Here is a 24,287-nt window from a genome sequence, read left to right on the forward strand (position 1 = left end):
AAAGTCACATTTCCACTCTCCATACACAGCACGTGCCCTAGTGGGGAGCACACTTACCAATATGAAGAGCCCCTGCCTGGGGGTGGGGGTGATACTTCAGCAAACTGCAAAGGGAGACAAAAGACAGGAGGGCCAAAGTCACGTTTCCACTCTCCATACACAGCACGTGCCCTAGTGGGGAGCACACTTACCAATATGAAGAGCCCCTGCCTGGGGGTGGGGGTGATACTTCAGCAAACTGCAAAGGGAGACAAAAGACAGGAGGGCCAAAGTCACGTTTCCACTCTCCATACACAGCACGTGCCCTAGTGGGGAGCACACTTACCAATATGAAGAGCCCCTGCCTGGGGGTGGGGGTGATACTTCAGCAAACTGCAAAGGGAGACAAAAGACAGGAGGGCCAAAGTCACATTTCCACTCTCCATACACAGCACGTGCCCTAGTGGGGAGCACACTTACCAATATGAAGAGCCCCTGCCTGGGGGTGGGGGTGATACTTCAGCAAACTGCAAAGGGAGACAAAAGACAGGAGGGCCAAAGTCACGTTTCCACTCTCCATACACAGCACGTGCCCTAGTGGGGACCACACTTACCAACTCGCACTGGTGTGATGTTGAAAATTGTGGGGAGAATAAGGGCAGACATTAAGAGCAAAAGTCTTGCCAAAAATGCAATTTTTGGCCAGGCAAACAACACATTATAAGATAAGTGAATGCTTTGGGCACTGGCACATTACAGGTGCTACAACCAGCTAAAAATGAGCTAAATGAAAAGCATATATACAATCCAAAAAATGTGTAAATTAAGTAGAGAAGGATACATTTGTTTTCACATAACAATTGTCTAGCATATTTTGAGCTGTTTCTAGTAACAAATATCAGTAAAATTATAGTTTTAAATAACTTTGTAAGCTTACCTTCTGATAGCTTCCTCCAGACATCTGGTACATGAGAAAACTGACTTTCCACGTGCTCTCATTTATAGTCGTGCGCCAGTGACACGTATGCGGACGCTAGTGACGAGTATGAGGGCGCCAACGACAATATTCATGCGCGTTATTGCCATGTGCGTTTAAATAGGCGCGAAATCTGCTTAGTTTGTGGGTTAGAGACATGAGTATGAGTTGGCAGGAGAGGCTTGCTGAGTTGGATGAGGCATGCGATGAGTGTATCAACGTGGCAGTAGAGGTTTTCAACCAACTTTTTTGTGCTGCTGCTGCTGCTGCTGCTGCTGCTGCTGCTGAGCAGGAAACTGTGCCACAGGCTTTGGTGCCCTTGCACCAACCAAGGCTTTTTTTTCAAAGAGCACATTTTGAGAATATGCGGGACTCTGATATCCGGCGTTGGTTCCGTTTAGGACGAGAATCAATTCTGCACCTCTATGACCTCATAGAGGAAAAGATTGTGCCGACCACAAGGCGCAGTCATGCTGTACCCGGGATGGTCAAATTGCTGGCGACCCTCTACATTTTGGGTCGGGGCAGCTTCCAAACCACCTCTGGACTTGTGGTTGGATTGAGTCAGCCAACCGTGTCCAGGGTTTTTATGCAGGTCATATATGCCATTCTTGACCTGGTGCCACAATTTATTCACTGGCCACAAAATGAAGAGGAGTGGAATGGCGTGAAGGTGGATTTCTACCGTCGGGCACAAATGCCACGAGTCCTGGGTGCGATAGATTGTACCCATGTTGCAATACGAGCAACCAAGACAGGAGAAAGAGATTATCGCAACCGCAAGCAGTACCATTCCCTCAATGTACAACTGGTTTGTGACGCCAGACAGCGGATTATGAGTGTCAACTCAGGTTTTCCAGGGTCATGCCATGATGCTTTCATCCTCCATCGGTCGGGTGTATTCCAAAAATTCGAAAGTGGCCAAATGCCAGATGGCTGGCTTCTTGGCAAGTTATTGTGTGTGTTTGTGGCTACACGTGAACTATAATATTGCATGCATGTTACCATAGCTGATATAGGCCCAGACCCTGCAGTTAGGAGGCCACTATGCTTGCCAATCATAGCAATAACATGATCCTAAAGCTAACCTTTGCACACATACATATGGCTCTTTCTTTAGCCCCACTGAGAACTGTGCTGGGAACACCCTCTCAGCCCATCCAAAGATTCAAGCCATATAGATGTGGACTCTAGGCCCTAAACCAAAAACAAGGGCATACATATATGCACCAATCAGCAGATAATGTGAGAAAGACATAAGTAAGGTCCATGTATTCCAACACTGACTTCATGCTCTAAAGTACTTTGACATTCACATTGTACAAAATTTGGTCACTTTACAATGGAGACAGGCTATCAATTGTGTCTAGGTAGCAACCAACCTTAGAGATAATGTACGGTTTGAACGTCTATATAATGTATGACCATACTAATGCAATGACTTGACCACATTTGTTCTTTTTTTTGCAGGGGATGCCGGCTATCCGCAGCTGACGTGGCTGATGGCTCCAGTCAGGTACCCCCAGAGCCTGGCCCAGAAACGCTACAACAAGGCTCAGGCCAAAACCAGAGCCATCATCGAGCAGACCATAGGTCTGCTCAAATCCCGTTTTTTGTGTTTGGCCAGGCCTGGGGGGGAGTTATTATACTCTCCTCAGAAGTCTGCCAGGATCATCCTCGCCTGTTGCCTCCTACACAACATCTGCCAGGCGAGGAATGATTTGTGGGAGACTTCTGAGGAGAGGGAGCCGGAAGTCCGTCAGCTGCGCGTGTCCCGAAGCTCCAATACAGATGATGGGATGGCTACGCGAGCTGACCTGATCACCCGCTACTTCACATGTACGTATTCTACCATAGGTAGATTAAATTTGTTGCAGTCAATTTGGTCCTTGTTTTGGTCTTGTCTAATCGTTATCCCAGAATTTTAGCTTTCATTTGGAGTAATTTTGTGACCTGTGTGTTTTGTAATTACTTGTGCTAGATCACCCAAGCCATTCACTTTTGTGACTCAAGCAATCTTTCTCCCTTTTTGAGATTAAACATGTCCATTTCTGTAGTGCAAAATGTATTCTGCTCCATGTCTTTGCTGCCTAAAATCACAATACATGTAAATTTTGTTGCTGCTGTGAATGTTCGAGTGTCTACAAATGGCAGAATAGATCCTGTTTTAATGGGGTTATTTGTATTGGTAATGGTGGGGAGCAGTAATTTATAGCGGGACTGTGGCAGACATTCTTGCCACTGGGGGGAATTAACTTGGTGTCACTGGGGATGTCAGGGACAGCAAAACAGTGATCACTGCTGACCAAAAAGCACTGGCACTGTACTAATGGCACTGGGCAGGAAGGGGTTAACATGTGGGGCGAGGCAAGGGTTACCTGTGTGCTGTTTTACTCTGTGCTGTCTGTGTGCTTCACTGTAAGCTGACAGGGAGGAGAACTGCCTTGCTTACATGCAGTTATCCTCCCCATCAGAGATGCTCGAGAATCATCGGGCACAGCCGAGTCATCAGTAGCAAGGACCCAGGGATTGACAGCCGAGAAAAAATGGCAACACGGCCAAGGTACGAGCACCCATGATGCCCTGTAGCAGGATATTGGGTAGAGGGTGGGTGCCAAGCATTGGTTGCCATTTTAGCCAGGGTGTATTGGTTGTCCTGGCCAATCAAACACTACATGAAGAAATGCTGTGGCTTTGGGCAAGAGAGTGAAGAGGAAGTAGAACAGCTGGCCAGTTGGGCCTATTGTCTGTGCCACCTGTAGATTTCTGAAGGAATGAATCTCTGCTATGGATCTAAATGTTTTTTTTTTTTTCAGCTGATTAACTGCTGGAGGGGAAGGCAGATGTCTGACGTCACAGGTGGGTTTGGAAAAGTGATCTTAACAATTGTTCCAAACGACAATAATTCACATGTAAGACTAATGCCAGCCATAGACGGGTTGACAATCGGATAGTTTTTAGAACGTTGGTAACGTCGGCCCATCGAACGATCAAATTTTCTTTTTGTGTTTTTTTATTTTGAAGATCAGCCAATTTTCAACCCGTCTAAGGACTGCTTTACCTGCTCTGAACAGCCGCTTGCCACAGAGCAGCCAAGATCATTCATTTAGCTGCTCCCATGCCAGCATTCCTTGGCCCCTCTCTCCTGTCCATTGCTCCCCGAACAAGCACCTTGTTTTGGTGTGATCCCAAGAACACTCCTTCATGAGCCACGTATACCAGAGAGGCAAGCTTTTAAAGCACATCATGAAATCAGGATGGGGCTCCACTTCAAGTAAGCATTAGTGTGCCTGGGGGAGGGGGGGACCTTGGTCCTTTCCAAACACAGTAGATGCTCCAAGAATGTTTCCTTGAACTCTTGAAATGGTTAAAAAGGAAAGACACTCTAGATAGCCTGCACTGAGAATTGACTGTCATGATGACGTGTCAATGATTATTTGCTCTCATTTTTCAGGAGTGGTACTGCTTGCGGTTGAAGCTGGTAGAAATCCACCTTCACGTCCTCCACTCACCTTCACTTGTGGCCAGTGGATATTTTGTGGCCCCAGGCAAGAACTGGCATCGAGGACCTGCATAAAGACCCTGGCATGCCAGAGGTGGTTTGGAAGCAGCACAGCAATTTGACCATCCCTTTCCTCTGTTGGTTTTAGGGGTGCAGAATTGCTTCTCGTTGGTGAACGGACTGTCGCCGGATATCAGAGTCCCCATATTTTCAAGATATGTTTTAGCCATGTTGGCTTATTTTTATGTTGAGTCAATTAAAGACTATTTTTTGTTACCTTAAAAAAGTGTGAGATCCTCTTGATTGTATTCCCGAGACTTCAGATGGCCAGATAATATGCAATCTGAGGAAAAGTCAGTGCAATGTCCTCCACAAGTAGCTAAAGTCTGTCATAGAAGGACCTACCAGAACAATGCATTCATTTGGAGTGGGCCAGGCCCATACAGTACATCATGGAGGCTTGCTATGAAGGAATATTCACATTTGGATACTTGAGCTCATGTGGTTTGTTTCCAAATATTTCTGCCCATTGCAGCGTATTGACTATTGCAGCTCAATAAAGATCAGGCATACAGAAAGGTGTACCTTGTCCATAGAATAGCCACTAGGAGGTCCTATCTGGGCACACAGATCTGGCCTATGCATAATTGTGGAAAATGCCAATTCGGTCCGCTTTATAATATGAAGGGGTCAGTTCACGCTTGCTTCAGGGGAAACATTGTAACAAATTTTGTTATTTTTCATAGGAAAACGTGGCCGATCCCTAGATGCATTGAGGTACATAGCAGAGGTTCAAGATACTCCATAGAAGAACTTATTGTTCTTCCTAACTATACAGGTGGCACAGACACAAGCATACACCCAGGGCCACTGTTAGATATCACGGGGCCCCATACAGCATACCTGACAGGCCCCCACCACCAGAGAAAATATCCAAATTATATATATATATGGTAACAACACACAACATTTTCTTCATGGACACAATCACAAACAAATTCCTGTTCAATCCAAATGATAAAACTGTACTGAGTTAATAAATCAAATGTTGTGTAATTGAGGGCTCATTCACATGGGTGCTGTGGCCTGTAGAGTGCGAATCAGTGTTTGGTTTTCGTGGCTGTCGCCATTAGCATGCAACCTATGTTACACTATGTGAATACTGCAGATCCTGCATTCAGGGCCACTTCCCCACGCCTTCACACTTGTCAGATTAAAACCTGTGTTCATACAGCTGCTGTGTCCCCATAGTGTAACAGGTGGCTCTAGCCACATAAACAACCCACTCATTCATGCTGTACAGGTCAGGGGACCTGTGTGAATGTGGCATTTTGTGTTTGTTATATTTATTTTTTCCCAAAGCCCATTGAATTCAATGGGCTGCTTAACATGTGCAAACATGCCAAAATACTGCAGGCATGTTATTTTCCAAGTGTGTTGCACCTAACCGCACAGTATTGTGGTGCCATGCGTTTTTGTGGCTGTGAATGGGGCTGTTTTTAATAGACATGTGTAGGTGCAACAACGTTTGATCATGGTACCTGCGCACATCTACAGAGGGCATTGCATTTCTTTGCTGTGCTGGAAAATGTGTGTTCTTCATGCGTTCTTCATGCGTTTCTGCACCACCAATGGTGTGAACAAGTCCTAAGGGCCAGTTCACACTATAGAAACAGTCTAGATGTGTTCCTGATGGGTTTTTTTCATGCCCTTTTGGCATGCATGTTTAGTGTGTTCCAGTACATTTTGGATGCGTTTTGGACATGTTTACATTGCATTTTTGTATCCCTTCCACTTATTTTTTTCTATTTTCTTTGTATTCAATGTAGTTAGGGACATGTGCGTTTTTGTACATTCAAGGACATTTCAATGTGTTCCAGTACAGTTCTGTGCAGAAACAATGTAGCATGGTCAGCTTTGTTTACAGCACCTGCAATGCACTGAAAATGCAAGCGCTGATGTGAACTATGACAATGACAACCACATAACCTTCTTTCTGTGCGTTTGTGATGCCGAAAAAGCAACTGAAACACATGTAGTGTGAACTGGCCCTAAAGGTTATTAGAGGTCAGGGAACGGGACTGACCAGGAATTGTGAATTCAATCAGACTAGTGGTGAGATACAATCAGCAATCGTATAATAATGTGAAATCTGAGCTGCAGCTGATAGAAAATGAGACACATTCACTTGATCAGTAAATAGATAGTTAAAGAGTGGGGCGGTGATCCATAGATTTGCATATGGGACAGGTGATGACGGGGTGGGGGAGGGGGTCAAGTTGTGTAAGGAGACAGATTTAATAGAGAAAAATGTTACAATGAAATATACACGGCATGAAACTTGCACATTTCCTAATTGGCAGTAGAGTACATTCATCCACTTTCTAGTCATTAGGCAAAATCATAATTGATTGATCAATATTCCTGGCACTGACACAACCCAGAAAATTGATCTCCATTTTTTAGGCTGTAGCCATGACTGGGATTCGAACCCATGACCCAAGTGCTGTAAGTTCTGAGCTCTAACCACTAAACCACTGTGGGAGACACAGTTTGAGCTACAATGTAGAATAGTTACATTGTTTAAAAATGATAGAGCGAGCGCTGGTCAAATGATATAGACTACTAAAATGGTATTACACAAGATAAATATAACCACGAACAGTAGTGCATGAACTCGTGAAAGGTCATCCACCCCTGTGACAGTGTACTACACTATTGAGCACCTTTCTGGCTCCTGTGGCTGAGCTAATTCCTCCCCAGGACCATTTGGGCACCCACCCTGATGGATGGATGGATGGATGGAGCTGGATGACTAACCCATAACTGCCAGCATACCGCTGCACCCCCAGATGTGTGGAGTGTATAACCCATACACATTAATACTTTTGTTCTGGTGAGTGTAGACCAGTCCCAAGGGTGGTTTACCTTTCACGAGTTCATGCACTACTGTCCGTCACGGAGAGACCACACGTGCCATTCATAGGCACTCTCTGAGTTGGTACTCTCACACGAAGGACATTCCATTATTCAGGAATGATTCTATGAACTTATTTTAGCACCATTTACAATATTACATCATTGTTGCAATTCTTTGCACTTTTTGGTTTTTACATGCGTTCATTATTGATCACATGCATTTATAGCGCTGCACTTGTCTTTACCATAGAATAGTTACGTGATTAAAGAGAATGAAGATATATAATTATATTGGGAAATTAGAAGTATATAAATTATTTGAGATATAAGTGTGTAAATGTTTAACATTTGAGTACAGAATGTTTGACATTCATTAGTAATTGCACTAGTTTCCTGATCATTTTGGAGACACAGCAAGAAAATAAATAGAAGAAAATAGAAAATTCTAATACAGGTGTACAGGTGTATTTAAAACATTCTAAGAATTCTTTTGCCATCATGAAAACGCCAAAGCCCGCGCTTGTGCGCCATCTAGCGAACATATCCGGTATTGCACCTAAAAATGTGCCAGTGATAGCAAAGTAGTCAATAGACGCTCGTCAATGAGCTTGCTAGACGCTGGTCAGACGACTGATTGATTGACCGGAGTCTGCCTGAATGGTCAGTCTCTGCTAATACACTCACATCTTAGTGAATCAGGGCCATAGTGTATCTGCAGCACTAGGTTTTTACATGTGGGAACACATAGTGTATCTGCAGCAGAGCGTTTTTAACGCTCCGCAAACGCCACATGCGCGGTTAAAAACGCCCCACAAACGCATATTATGAAGTTTGAATGGTGTTAACACTCCGCAAATGCCCCACAACCGTGTTGCAACCGCACCGCAAATGCCGGCCGGGCATTTGCGGACCGGCACCATAGACTTGAATAGGAGGCTTCAACTCCTCCTGACTCAACGAGAGGCGTCCGTTTTGCCGCAACGCGACGCAAACGCTCCCGTTTGAACAGCACTATGTGTTGCAATGTGCAGAATTTTCCCAGGTGAAATGACGTTGAGAGCATTTCTAGATGCAATGCCTGATATGTTCGCTAGGTGGCGTACAACCGCTGGCTTTGTCCCGTTGGCGTTTATCTGTTTGCATATGAGAATACTTATAATTTAAAATAAAAAGCACACCTATATTACAATTTTTTTTTTTGTTATTTTTTTTGTTGCTGGTTCTCCAAAAATGATCGGCCAACTAATGCATTTCCTAATGAATGTCATACATTCTATTTTCAAATGTCAAACATTTTCACACTTGTATTTCAAATAATTTGAATGTCTAGTTCTAATTTCCCAATATTTCCCTAATTATATATCTTCATTCTGTTTAATCATATAACTATTCTTCGTTCCAGCTCAAAATCTGTCTGCTACAGTGGCTTAGTGGTTAGAACTCAGAACTTACAGCATTTGGGTCATGGGTTCTAACACTTGGCAAATGCCTATCAAAAACCTCAAAACCGAGCATAGGGTGTTTGAGGAGCGTTAAAAACGTTTCCCAAATGCCTGTCAAATGCTATAGGGGCGTTTGGCAAGAGTTAGAAATAAAGTCAAGTGTGAACGAGCTCTTAAACCTCTCTCCTTATACAACTTGACCCCCTCTCCCACCATCACCTGTTCCATCTGCAAATCTATCTATCACCGCCCCACTCTTTTTATTTAACTATTTATTTACTGATCAAGTTAATGTGTCTCATTTCCTATCACCTACAGCTCAGATCTAGCATTATTATAAGATTCTTAATTGTATCTCACCACTAGTCTGATTGAATTCACAATTCCTGGTCAGTCCCGTTCCCTTACCTATATTAACTTTTAGGGCCAGTTCACACTACATGTGTTTCAGTTGCTTTTTCTGCATCCAAAACGCACAGAAAGGTTATATGGCTGTCAATGTCATAGTTCACATCAGCGCTTGCAGTTCCAGTGTGTTGCAGGAGCTGCCGAAAAAGTCGAACAGGCTGCATTGTTTATGGATAGAACTGTACTGGAACGCTGTAAAATGCCCTGGAACACACTAAAATGCACATGTTAATTCACTTTTACTAGTATGCGGGATTTCCCATAAACCGGAAAAACACTCCGTAAATCAAACATAAAAAGGCCTTACACTCCGGTTACATCAAAGCCAATTTAGAAATCGTGTGACTTACAGTGAAGTTGCTGATGTCCTTGCGATTTGCAAGACATCTGACACAGATATCTATGCAAATCGCCACAAAAGTAGTACATGTACTACTTTAGAAATCAGTATCGGAAACGCACCCATGTGACCGCTCTAAAAGCGGACAATAGGGTGCGACTTGGCATACGATTTGCTGGTCACATGTCATGCAAATCACATGCCAAGTCGCACTCAATGTGACCACTATTAGAGCGTTCATATTGGTGTGGTTCAAACTTGGTTGGAGCTGCAACGATTTATAAAGTAATGAATACACTACTTTTCATGCGATTTGCAGAGAGATCTGTGTCAGATGTCTTGCAAATCGCACTTTAAATTAGCATGTCCCCTGATTTTGAAATCATGAGACTTCACTATAAGTCACATGATGTGACCGTAGTGGAAATCGCACCACTTCAAAATCCGCTTTGATGTGACCGGGATGGCCCCCAGTCACATCGGGTGCAATTTGGCTTTCGATTTGCATGACAGGTGACTTGCAAATTGTAGGCCAAGTCGCACCCTATTGTCCACTATAGGCTCCGTTCACATCCAATCTGATCTTGAAATCGTGCTACTTCGTTGTAAGTTGCCCAATTTCCAAATCGGATTAGATGTGACTGTGGTGTTTGCATGCCAAATTGCACCCGATGTGACCGGAGGCTATTTTCAAGTCGCAGGGCATGCAAATCGCATGCTAAGTCGCATCCAGGGTGCACAATTTCAGGTGCAATTTGGGAATTGAAATCGTACCTGATATCGGATCTAATGAATGTGAATGTCTTAACATACGCGATTTGCTGCAGCTCAGTTTCAAAAGTAGTTCTTGTTTAACTTTTTTTGCATTTTGTAGCGATTTCACATATAGACTACAATCAAAATCGCAATGCAAGACACAATTGAAAACGCAATAAGTTGTTGGTAAATCTACAGAAAACACAGTGAAATTGCCAACAAAAAGCGCCATTTTAAATTGCATCTAGTGTGGACCAAGCAGGTAATTCAACAAAGGAAATAAATCTTTGAAGGCATGCGGTATCTGCATGCTCAGATAAGGGTCTGTTATGGTTTTGGGGGGGGACTCCATGCCATTATTTTATTATTTTTTTTAAATCCTTTTCTCTCGCTCGGTTTTCTCTCTCTCTCAGCTCTTGGCTTGGCAAACCCTTCCCAAAAGGGGGTGGAGTGCAAACCAGCATTATCAAATCAATCATTACTCGAGGCCCTTATCTCATCCCATCGTTTGACATTCACATGCAACGTGCAGCTTTGAAGGTGTTTGAACAGACAAGGCCTCATTCTAATTCACATTATGGGAATCATTTAGACAGAAAGCAAAGATGCTGCCAGCACATCCATTTTAGGGCAGCCATCCAGGGAGAACATGCATCTTCATTGCCGTGGTTGGGATTCAAACTGACGACCCTAGTGCTGTAAGGCAGCAGTGCTAACCACTTATCCACTGAGCTGTGACACTAATCTAGCCTATATTTCTGTGGTATGAATCAACCCTAAGTCCCTGGGCAAGGTCAGTGTAACTAGCCAGATATCTCAAATGTGACACATATGTTGTGTTATGTTGCCAATGCAGATGTATGTTGGTTCTATGTATCTACTAATACAGGCATAGCTTAGTTTACAAACGCTTCAGTTAACCAGCCTTTTTTTTTTTTGTTCACTATAGTTCACAAGCTTTGATGTCACTTTCCCCAGAGTTACAGAAAACTTTGTATCTTTTAATAAACTAAAAGTAAACATTGTTTCTTTTAGGGAAATACAACTCAAAGAAAACTTTCTCTGTTAGCTGGGGGAAAGTCACAGCTGAATTTCTGAGCTATAGTGAAGAAAAAAAAAACGAGAATTACATTTAAGAACCAGCACCATGATAAATAAAAAAAGGTGTGGGGTCCCCCCTCCTATCCGTACCAGACCCTTATCCGAACATGCAGCCCGGCAGGTCAGGAAAGGGGGGGACAAGCAAGCGCCTCCCCCCTTCCTGAACCATAGCAGGCCACATAACCTCAACATGGGGGGTGCTTTGGGGCAGGGGGGCTCCCCCCAAGCACCTTGTCCCCATGTTGATGGGGACAAGGGCCTCTTCCCCACAACCCTGGCCAGTGGTTGTGGGGGTCTGCGTGGGGGCTTATCTGACTCTGGAAGCCCCCTTAGGGGGGCCCCCAGATCCCGCCCCCCCGCTATGTGAATGAGTATGGGGTACATGGTACCGCTACTCATTCACTAAAAAACAAAAAGTGTAGTGTAAGAAAAGACAGGACAGGTCTTTGACGAGTTCTTTAATAAAATAAAAATCTAAAAGAATGTCCCCCGAAGTAGATCCAACGTCAATCATGATGTAAGCCGCCGGCGACCCGAAAAAAGAAAAAAAAAAAGTTCCGTTCCTGACGATGGCTTCCAGCCCTCTACTGTGAGCTGGGTTGACAGCTCTTACATATGTAAGGGACGGGGACATCATGCATGTGACCCTACCCCATGTGACATCAATGTCACTTGGGGCGGGGTCACTAGGATGACGTCCCCGGGTGGCCCCACCCCTTACATATTTAAGAGCTGTCAACCCAGCTCACAGCAGAGTGCTGGAAGCCATCGGGAATGGAGCCTTTTTTTTTTTTCGGGTCTCCGGCGGCTTTCATCGTGATTGACGTTGGATCTACTTCGGGGGACACTCTTTTAGATTTTTAGGACTTGTCAAAGACTGTGTCTTGTCTTTTTTTTTTTTTACATTACACTTTTTTGTTTTTTGTGAATGAGTAGCGCTACTATGTACCCCATACTCATTCACATGGGGGGGGCAGGATCTGGGGGCCCCCTTGTTAAATGGGGTTTCCAGATTCTGATAAGGCCCCCTGCCTTCAGACCCCCACAACCACTGGCCACGGTTGTGGGGAAGAGGCCCTTGTCCCCATCAACATGGGGACAAGGTGCTGCCCCAAAGCACCCCCCATGTTGAGGACATGTGGCCTGGTATGGTTCAGGACGGGGGGTGCTTGCTCGTGCCCCCCCCCCCCTTTCCTGACCTGCTGGGCTGCATGCTCAGATAAGGACCTGGTATGGATTTGGGGGGGCTTTGTAAGGATGGGAGGGGGGACCCCACACCGGTTTTTTTAATTGCCGACCTTTATTTTTAGATTCAGCTGTCAAAATATATATTATCTAGACCTTTGAAATATGTAAAACCATTACAGAAATAATTATAAAGGATAAGAAACAAAAATAGAATCAATAGAACTAAGGAAATCAAATTAGAATACATAAAGATATGCCTAGCTACAAATAGTGCTGTTTGTTAAACACAGTAGACGCGATCGAGTGCCGACTTGCCGAGGACTCCACACAGAGATTTACTATTAAACAGCATCTAAAAGGAAAGCACCCACAGCAGACAGCTAAATTGTGTTCTGCACATGCTCATTTCTATCCCTGCATAGATATTGGAAAAGTGTCTAGTTCTTGACTGTCATGAATTCCCTTAAACTACTTTTTACCCATTGAAAAAAATTTTTGAAATGTATTATATTGTTTAAAGTGAAGTCCAGATATTTGGGAAATCAAATTTCAATGTGAACATGTTTCTGCAGTGATTTTTCGTTCTGTTAGACGTGCTTCTAGGACATCTGCTGTTTTAGACTGATTCCTGGATTGTGCCTAGTTAGTAAATTCGCTTTCGAGTCTACTTGTTAGACTCTTTCTTTAGTAAATGTCTTTGCCATCTAAAAGTAGACGGACTCTATTGAAAAGTAGACTTTATCCCACGGAAATGTGTCTAGGCACAATATTAAATCAAGGCCATAATGTTGATCACTTACAAAACTCAGAGATATAGCTGAGATAACATATAGAGTAGTCTGTGGTGAATTGTTAAAAACACACTTTTGTGCACTATACAGGTGTTAGGTCAAGCTGGAAGGAGCCAACAGTCAGGGACCGCTACAGCAGAGATCCATGAGAACAATAGCAATAAATGATGATAAATTTAAGTAAACAATGAAAAAAGAGCAGATTAGCAACATAAAAAAAAAAAACAAAGTAGGGAGACCTACCTATTTTCTACCAAATACAGGGCCCATTTGGTGGCATGGCCGCACACCGTCCACTGTGAGCATGTCAGCCATGCTGCTGGATAGGCCACTCTAAATACACAAAAAACAAGAAGGGGAGGAGGCCTCCCTCATCAAAGCCAACCAGTATGGCCTTGGTTGCAGGGCCATAAAAGGCTATAAAAGCTTTTTACAATGGCGGTCGGAGCCTCGAGTCATTAGGAGGCATGGGCATATAAGGAGCGGCAAGTGGGACGTCTTTATCCCTTCAGACGAAGGCCGGAAGTGACGAAATGCGTTAGGGGAGTAATGTCAAGACGCACATACGTAGACCAGAAGTGTCGCCGTGGCCATTTTGTTGGTTTTCAACACATGGTTTTCTATGGTGTTTGATTGAAAAAGCTTGGAACCATGTCTGGAGCTGATATTTTTAAATTTCAATGTAAGTGATGAATAAAAATTTATCCCTATGCTTTGAATACTAGTCCTGAGACCCTTCTTATCTCTCTGAGGACCTTGGAAAAAACTTCTTTGAAGAGAATGTGGAGGAATACTTTTCCATAGTATTGTTTGAGCATTTCAATACTCATAGAGGGTAATAGTATTTAGTACTACTGTGTGTTGGTTGATGGTAGACACTGAATTGCAGTGACCACAGAGTGCTCACAGTTCGATTTGTGTGATTATATGCACTATAAGAAAATAATTTGGATTTGAATTTTTTTTTTTCTTCTTTTTCTTTTGCACAAAAGGTTTTTTGAAGTGTATTTTGGTTGCACGGGGTGATTATTGTTATTATTATTATTATTAAGGTAATGCACTAGATATTATTATATTTTTTACTTCGAGGTGCGTTTTGGATGAAATAGGAGCCAATCCTTTCAGTAGATGAAAAGAGTGAAAAAAAATTTTGGGATATTTGTGGACACTATTTTGGACTTTCTTTTTGGACACTTTTTTGATCAGTGGGACTTTATTGTATATTATATGTTTAAAATCTATTTATTTATTTTATTTATTTTTGTAATTCACAAAGGTTTTATACGTATTTTTTACATGTTGATCATATCCCCCCTTAATCTCCTCTTCTCAAGAGAGAATAAATTCAGTTCCTCCAATCTTTCCTCATAGCTGAGCTCCTTCGTGCCTCTTATTAGTTTGGTTGCCCTTCTCTGTACTTTCTCCAGCTCCCCAATGTTCTATTCGAGAATTGTTGCCCAAAACTGAACTGCATATTCCAGATAAGGTATTACTAATGATTTGTACAGGGGTAAAATGATATCTCTCTCTCTCTGGAGTCTATACCTCTTTTATTACAAGACAGGATTTTGCTCGCTTTAGAAACCGCAGCGTGGCATTGCATGCCATTATTAAGCTTGTGATCTACCAGATCCTTCTCCACCATTGATTCCCCCAGTTGTACTCCCCCTAGTATGTATGATGTATTTTGAGGAACTTTTATCTACACCCTAATTAAACTTAATTCCAACTGGGCCCCAACAAGCGCACAGAAGGCTATTTATAGTCCTCTTAAAGGAGCATTGGTATAAGTGAGAGCTCTCTTCACTTCATATTTAATCCTTGTCTAGTTATGAGGACCCACAGTGAGCTTATCTGTTTTGATAGTTGTTTCTTTTGCTTATTGGGGAGTTAATAGTCTCCTGAGACCAGAGGCATTGGATTATATCTGAAAGCAGGCCTGCTAAATTATGGGTATTTCACTGCGAATGCTGTTACTTTTTCTTAAAATTGACGAGTAATTATCTTTGCTGCATAAACCCATGTTATCTTGTTCTTTTTGACCAAGTTACATTCAGTGCCAATATAAACTGCATATTGGTTCATACTACTTTGTGAGTGAGTTCATTTTACATTTGTGCATTATTGTGGGAACAAGAATACGGCGGTGTAAGTAGAGGGTGGGCTTTCAAAAAGAGTAATTTTTGGGTTCCCTGTCAATCTGGACCTAAGCAACCCTTAAGGGGGTAGTGCTACACCTCTATCAAGAGGAAGTGTAGGGACCATTGGATTAACCGACCGTGTATGGGAATCTAGTGTCAGTTTTATTTAAATCTGGTTGTGTATGGAGACAATCATCAGTGTGCAAATATCTAGTCAAAAAGGAACCTTTCTGTGTTGAATGTGTGGAACCTCAAGAGAGTGAAGAAAGGCAAGAGGTTTCAACTGGGGATTGGGTAGTGGTGGAGTTACGGATGGGATTAGTGCTCCTGGATGTGGATATGTCTGTTCATCCGGTATTTGTTCCAAGCATATGCCAACATATGTATGTTCCAATCATATGTCCAACACATTTTGAGACTGAGGCTCTTCTTCAGGAACAACCCTGGAACTTTGATGTTGAAGTTCAGATTCAAATACAAAAACACAGTACGAGTATAAACGTAGAAAATAGGACACATAATGTTGGTCACTTACAACACTCAGAGATACAGGTGATCACACACAGAGATGTAGCCTGTGTTGAATTGTTAAAACACACTTGTGTACGCTACATAGTTGCTAGGTCAAGCTGGAACAAGTGATAGACAATGTAAAATGAGAGAGCGAGGTCAGCACATGCTGAAGCGCACAGTGTGCAGAAGTCATCAACTGTCTGCAGTCAATAGCTAAAGACCTCCAAACTTTGTGTGGCCTTCAAATTAGCACAACAGTGTGTAGTTATTTGTTGATTTTGGTCCTTTTTGGGAGTGGCACTAATGTGGTCTCACTTTACACCACCATTGTTGGTAATTTTTTTTATTGAGAATACAGAAGTTTTTTTGGACTGATTTACATTTCACTAACCTTTCTCAGTTATACACTTGGCCATGTGATTTTTTTTTTGATATTCATATGAATTCGATATAAACATACAGTATGTAGTGATATTTTATCTGAATAAGCTGTTTTTATAATATTCACAAGACTAATATTATGCTTCTATACAAACACGTGGATGAATATTGGGAGGGAATACGTAAGAGTGCTGCACTGAAGAGGTTAACGTTATTGGAGGGGATAAGTTTGACATTAAGTACATCTTCCGCTGGTATTCCCCAAAAAAATGGGGCAATTTCTTTTGAGCTTCCTGACACTTTAATTGATAGGGCTTCTATCCATGGACCTCTGTCTACATACCTGGGTCTCTGCTGGCATTGTACATGTGAATTACTTTTTTTACCAAATCTTACCTAAGCACCTTCTAGGAGCTATGTTACAGATTTCCTACCAGTAGCACTAATTTCCTCAACATTCTACAAACAATACCCCATAATGACAACATGAAAGAAGTTTATTTTTAAATCTTTGCAATTTATTAAAAAACAAAAACAAACTCATATACTTAAGCATTCACATCCTTTGCCATGACACTCAAAATTGAGCTCTAATGCAACCTGTTCCCACTTATCATCCTTGAGATGTTTCCACAACTTGATTGGAGTCCACCTGTGGGAAATTCAGTTGTTTTTTGGACATGATTAGGAAAGGCATAGACCTGTCTATATGAGGTCCCACAGTTAACAGTGCATATCAGAGCACAAACTAAGCCATGAAGTCCAAGGAATTGTCTGTAGACCTCCAAGACATGATTGTATCAAGGCACAGATCTGGGGAAGGGTACAGAAGAATATCTGCAGCATTGAAGGTCCCAATGAGCACAGTGGCCTCCATCAGCTGTAAATGGAAGAAGTTTGGAACCACCAGGGATCTTCTTAGAGCGGGTTGCCAGGCCAAAATGAGCAATCGAGGGAGAAGGGTCTTAGCCAGGGAGGTAACCAAGCACTCGATGGTCACTCTGAAAGAGCTCCAGAATTTTTTTGTGGAGAGAGGAGTACCTTCCAGAAGAACAACCATCTCTTCAGCAATCCACCAATAAGGCCTGTATGGTAGAGTCGCTAGACGGAAGCCACTCCTCAGTAAAAGGCAAATGGCAGCCCGCCTGGAATTTTGTCAAAAGGCACCTGTGGGATTATCAGACCATGAGAAACAAAACTCTGTGGTCTGATGAAACAAAGATTGAACTGTCATGTCTGGAGGAAACCAGGCACCGCTCACCACCTGACCAATACCATCCCTACAGTGAAGCATGCTGGTGGCATCATGCAGTGGGGATGTTTTTCAGTGGCAGGAACTGGGAGACTAGTCAGGATCGAGGGAAAGATGAATACAGCAATGTACAGAGACATCCTTGATGAAACCTGTTCCAGAGCGCTCAGGACCTTCGACTGGGCGATGGTTCATCTTTCAACAGGACAATGACCTTAAGCACACATAACAAAGGAGTGGCTAAGAGCCAACTCTGTGAATGTCCTGGAGTGGCCCAGCCACAGCGCAGACTTGAACCCGATTGAACATCTCCAAAGAGATATTAAAATGACCGTGCACCTGGAGCTTGAGAGGTACTGCAAAGAAGAATGGGAGTAATTGCCCAAAAATAGGTGTGCCAAGCTTGTAGCATCATACTCAAAAGGACTTAAGGCTGTAATTGGTGCTAAAGGTGCTTCAACAAAGTATTGAGCAAAGGCTGTGAATACTTATGTACATGTGTTTTTTTTTTTTTTTTTTTTTTTAATAAATTGCAAAGATTTCAAAATAAACTTCTTTCACATTCTCATTATGGGGTATCGTTTGTAGAATGTTGAGGGGAAAAAATGAATTTAATCCATTTTGGAAGAAGGCTGTAACATTACAAAATGCAGCAAAAGCTATGTGCTGTGAATACTTTCTGGATGCACTGTATTTCTTCAACCAGAATCCCTGTATTCAGTCCTCTGATCACTCTGCCTCAGTACACCTAAACCAGAAAAATATATTTGAAATATATTTTAAAAATATTCTTCCCAAATATATTAACATATATTTGAAATGCTACAATTTTGGCCATATTCAAAATATATATATATAGAGAGAGAGAGAGACACTGTATGTTGAAATGCCTTTCTAGTACAAAATATATAAACAATATTTTTAAAAATACATTTCAAATATACTGTATGTCTTTAAAAATACAAATCTACATTTTTGGAATGCATTTACAAATATATGTAAAAATGTTAAAATTACTTTTTTATATGTTAAAAAAATCTGAAGAATATATTTAAATATATATTTTTAAAACTATATATTTTTTAAATATGTTCTTAAACTTTTTAACATATAAAAAAGTCATTTTAACTGTTCCATCTGTGCTGAAGAGCAGTATACAACTGGCCTCTTGCAGGTTGCAAATGTTAAATAGGAGAAAGGTCTGGAAAGCAAAAAACAGTCATAAATATACAGTACATCTAGTTGTGACCTCACCATGGCAAGCACAGAAACCATCTTCTCATATGGATGAAAAATATATTTGAAATATATTTTAAAAATATTCTTCCCCCAAATATATTGACGTATGTTTAAAATGCTACAATTTTGGCCATATTTATACACACATACACACATGAGTTATTACAAAATATATTTAAAAAAACCATTTCAAATATACTGTATGTCTACGCAAAAATAAAGACCTTTTTAAGCTGTTTTCACACTGATCAGTTTTTCTTCCGCTTTTGCTTTAAAAAGCATAAGAATAATGCATGACCATTCTTCTAGAACTCTTCACATTGGTCAGTTGCGGGTCTGTGGCATTTTTCAAAGTCCTGCAAGCTGCACTTTTGGCATCAGAAAACTCATAAAAAATGCACCTGGGGTTGCATTTTGGTGCATTTTTTGTCACGTCCTTTTTTTCACAGGTTCAAAACGCACTGGAAATGCGGCAAAAACACATGCGTTTTTAATGCTTTTTACAAAGTAGTAGTGTGAAAGTAGCCTAACTGACAAAAGATAATTGTACCTTTTTTCTATTTCTTCTTTGGGAATGGCCAAAGGTACTGTGTCCCCAGGGTGCAGACCTCCTCATGCACAGAGCACAGTGACCGTTCTCACATTTTCTCAGCCACACACCAGCTAACTCCAGCTGTCAAATTCAAACTGTTAGCTGAGAGAGAGCATCTGTTGGACTTCTACAGTTATATGCAATGATTCCCCAGTATTACATCTCCCAGATTAGGTGTACTGCAGAAAAGGTTGAATCAAAACAATCTAGGATTGCTGTTTATACCGTTCTTTGAATGGAGAATAATAGATTCAGGTCAGCATACTGAAGCAAATTTGTATGTTTCAGAACAAGTAGCTAGGACTTTTTATTAATATGAATACAGTCACCATATGCTATGTGAAGGCTCAGGTGCTTACAGTGGAGGAATTTTATAATAATCCACCTGTTTTACTAATAGAGGGTTACAGCTGATGAGACTCTTCTTGCTATGACTATATACAGAAGCAACAATCTAGAGGAGCTTTCTGCTGTATATTAATATAAGATGCACTGGATAGCGTCTTTAAAGAAAAGCAAGATGATGTTTTTTTTTTTTTTTACTACATATATAATTATATAACACATTTAAATCTGCAAATGAAATAACAGAAATGGTCATTGTAAATACATAATTACATGGTATGCATGTGAAAGACTCAAGAACAAGCATGAATATTAAAAAAGTTAGTCAGTAATACTTATTTGTATATTGTTTCTGTTTTCAGTCTGTTACTCCAAGTATTGAAACAAGATAATGAGCATGACAGCCTGGCAACTAACACATGCAACCTCTGTTTATTTCAGGAAAGGTTAACTTCAGGCAGCTTCCAAGGCTTCTTTTAGCCAGAACAATAATGTGGTGCCTACTATTATAAAAGCAAAATAACCACCAAGGCTGTGTGGGTGCTTTTGGCCTCAATTCCCTGAGGAAGTCACGTGACCATGACGGCATGCATAGGGCGGAGCCGGGTGACGTGTGTGTGCAAAAACCGGAAATGATGCAGGAGCTGTTTCCCCACTGTCTGTAGTGTTATAGTGATCCATATTTATATGTAAGCGCAATTTTATTTAGATAAAACGTTTACCACCATTTACTAAACGATGTGGGGTCCACACACCTTTCAATCAGAATGCACCAATAAGGTGTGTCATAAGGAGGAATATCAAGCTGCTTCATCGTAGTGGAGTCTTGGATTGATCCTCTAAGGGGAAAGCAAATTTTGACCTGATTATTTGGTGGTGGGAGCCAATGAATACAGATTTATGAAGTTTATCAAGAAATGGTTTTGTACATGTGGTGAATTAAGGATGAATAAAAAGTTATAATATGAAACAAAGAAAGCACTACTAACTGGTTCATTTGTTTTATTAAGTTTATTAGTTAAACATATGATATATAGAAATTTATTTGCATATATTAATATAGAAAACTTGGATTGTTATTTGTTCTTTTATAATAGTAGCCACGACATTACTGATGTGTTGTTTTGATTGATGTTTTGTGGGAACACAATTTTATGTTTTACTGACACTATTTTATTTACTTTATGATTTATGGTAACACATATATTTAAAACAAACTATTGCCCCAGATCCCCTAACATACTTCCTTTTATAAAAGAAAATACAATGATTATAAAATTAGTTTTATTAGAAAAAAAATAACAAAACGTGTGGGTATCAGGATAGGAACTGTTAAGCCTGACTTCAGAGGCAAAGAAAGGGATGAGAGCTTCTGGCAGATGGGTATGAATAGCAGAAACTGGATGCCAAGAACTTCTGTGGCGATGTAGACTACAAATCAACTACTGGCAGGTCAACAAAGAGAAAAAAGCAATATGATGCAAACCCAACATCAGTCTCAGAGGAAACCGTTTTTTTTCCCCAGAGAAAAATTCAGCTGTGAAAGTTTCAATGTTTTAGATCAGTAGTCTGTTGTCTTACAAGAGCGCAGGGTAGCATACCAATCAGTGTATGACTGGTTCCAAGTAATAAAACTGCCTGTTGAGATGGAGTGGGACATGACCAGAGCTTGACAAAAGCTGCAAACTGAACACTCTGCTGAAGTCTCGAGGGAAAGCACTAATAAGTTTCTTAGCCTCAGGTTTTTTTTTCTGTATCAGGTTTACTACATACTGTAAGTTGACTACTATACTTTATTGTATACAATGACAAAGTTTATTAGTCAACTTATGTAGCCTACCTGCTACAGTAATAAAAACTGAGGCTGAGAAACGTATTAGTGCTTTCCCTCGAAACTTCAGTAGTGTGTTACCAGCCAGCCTGCAACAAACCATGTTGACCCTATCTAACAGTACATTTAGTACTGTTTAGTACATTTGTTTGTACTGTTGAATTGGTGAGGGGACACACTGGATACCTTTGTTGTACTATTTCTGGATGTCCAGTGTATCACTTTACTTGTGGAGGGGTGGACTCCCTCCAGGCATACCTGTCCTTAATCTATCCATTTTATATGCTGTATGTGCTCCAACTCAGGAGTCTCTCAATTATAGTTAGGACTGCAGTACATGGGGTGCTGTGACATGGCAGCTTAAGTATATATTTGCAAATAAACCCTGTGGTTTTAATGAATACTGTTAGACAGGGTGAATTTGGTTTGTTGCAGGCTGGATGGTAAATTAACTGGTAATTTGTGTTTGTTGTTTTTAGACATATAGAGATTGAGGACTATGTCCTCAATCACTTTCTCTGTCTCAAAAGAGAGACATCTGGAAAGAAAGAAATACAATTGTAAAAGAAAATGTAAAAAATAATAAAAATAAAATAACATAATTAAGGGTTCAATCACATGGGTTCTCTGGCCCATACAGTATGAATGAGAAGTTTGTCCTGGAGCCACCTGTTTATGTACAAATGTGGGTAAGTGGGTCAAAATTCACACAGTCTCTGTTCGGGGCCATAGACCTGCACCAACACGCCTGTCAAATTAGGACCTGTGTTTGTAGAGCTGCTGTGTCCTGATTGGGTAACAAAGGCTGCCTGTACACAGCCCTAGCCACAAAAAAAAAAAGCAAGAAAAAAAAAAGCTGATTCACACTGTACAGGCGACAGAACCAGAGTGATCCCCAAAACATCATCCTCACACACAGTTATTAACCCAAAGCAGTTTTATCTTTTAAATTTAGCAGGAAATTTTGTTAAGTTGTGTTTATGTCCACTAATAATATTATTATTATTATAATACAGGATTTATATAGCACCAACAGTTTTCTCAGCGCTTTGCAATATAACGGGAGACAATACAGCAACAATACAGTTCAATACAAGAGGGTTAGGAGGGCCCTGCTCCTTGGAGCTTACAATCTAAGAGGGAGGGGCTAGTGGTACAAAATGTAATAACTGTGGGGGATGGACTGGTAGGAGGAATAGAAGATTCCATTATTAGCTGAGGGCAGGATAGGCTTCCCTGAAGAGAGGTTTTCAGAGAACGCCTAAAAGTGAGCAGAGTAAAAAGAGAGAGGCGAACCATCGGCTCAGTTGTGACGTGACGCTCAGCAGACGCTGGTCAGCAGCTCTGAGGAAAGGGACTCATCCCCGAAACGCGTCAGCCATTTGACCACACAGACAGTTGAAACACGTGGCCTGCCGTTGTGGCCATCTTCTTAATGCAAAAGCTTTTTATATACATTCTTCGTCTGTGAGTATGTTTTTATCTTATACCTTTGAATAAACCTTGAATAATGCACTAGGTGTGTGTGCCACCTGTTTATTCTTTATTTAGCGGCTGATCTCCCCGTCTGAGGAGGGCTGCACCCCTGAAGCATCTTATTTTGGTTATCTCTGTTCTAGTTCCCTTGGCTTCCCTTTTGCTGTCCATTTCCTGAAGCGCTGGAGAGTACATATGATGTGAGTGGGGGAGCATGGGATAGAAGAAGTGACCTCTTTGGTAGTAGCAAGGTCAAGAGAGGAAAGTGTTGAGGGAGGTTTAGTATAAGGTATGCTAAGTGGGATGGATGTCTGTGCAGTGGAGATGCCCCTACAAATTGCATCAATCTTGTTTTTGAAATGATTTGCAATCTTGTAAGCAGTGAGGTACTGGGTAGAGGTGGAGAAAGTAGAGAGTTAAAAGTAGAGAAGAGACGAGGACTGGGTGATAATCTATTGATGAGAGTGACAAAGTAGGCTTGTTTGGCAGCATGGAGAAAGGAATTGTATGTTAAAGTAAATTTATATATGGTGAAAGCTTTCTGAGATTTGGCTTTAAGTCACAATCGCTCCAGCGCACGACTATGTCACTTAAGATTTCCGGTGTCGTCAGTCTGCAATGATTGTAATGGTCGGGTCCTGATACTTTGTGTAGTTAGGGGAGCAAGTGAGTCTAATGTGGATGAAAGTGAACTGTTGTAGACAGCAGTGGCCAGGTCAGGGCAGGGCAGGACAAGGGAGAGATTCTGTCATAGAAGCGGTCAGTTGCAGAGTGGAAAAGGGAAGGGTTAAAGTTGTGAAGGTTTCTGCGGGTAATTGTTTGCTGCTTGGAGGGATAGGTGTTTGAAGATGAGGGCACTGTGAAGGTGATGAGATTGTGATCAGAGAGAGGAAAGGGGGTGTTTGTGAGGTTGTAGGGAGTGCAACAATGGGAGAAAACAAGGTCTAATGTATTCCCATCAGATGGAGTGGAGGACTGTGTCCATTGTGATAATGCAAAAGATGAGGTTAGGTTGAAGAGTTTGGATGTAGCTGGGTTGTTCACATTAATGAGGATGTTAAAATCTCCAAGAATGATAGTGGGCATTTCAGAGGAGAGAAAGTAGGGCAGCCAGG

At 41.5% G+C, this 24,287-nt stretch overlaps 1 protein-coding gene across 1 annotated transcript in view; it reads left to right on the plus strand.

Moving 5' to 3' along the window:
- Window positions 1-3,195, plus strand: part of LOC149469321 (uncharacterized) — a 76,717-nt gene extending 73,522 nt beyond the window's left edge. The window contains exons 14-15 of the mRNA XM_089669399.1: window positions 1,080-1,940; window positions 2,392-3,195. Coding sequence (XP_089525525.1) covers window positions 1,080-1,940; window positions 2,392-2,883 — 1,353 coding nt within the window. The 3' untranslated portion in view covers window positions 2,884-3,195. The remainder of the gene's footprint in view (window positions 1-1,079; window positions 1,941-2,391) is intronic.
- Window positions 3,196-24,287: the final 21,092 nt, after the last annotated feature.

The sequence above is a fragment of the Staurois parvus genome, unplaced genomic scaffold, assembly GCF_062004578.1.
Source record: "Staurois parvus isolate SC_StPar_1 unplaced genomic scaffold, SC_StPar_1.0 ptg000074l, whole genome shotgun sequence".
Lineage (NCBI taxonomy): Eukaryota > Metazoa > Chordata > Amphibia > Anura > Ranidae > Staurois > Staurois parvus.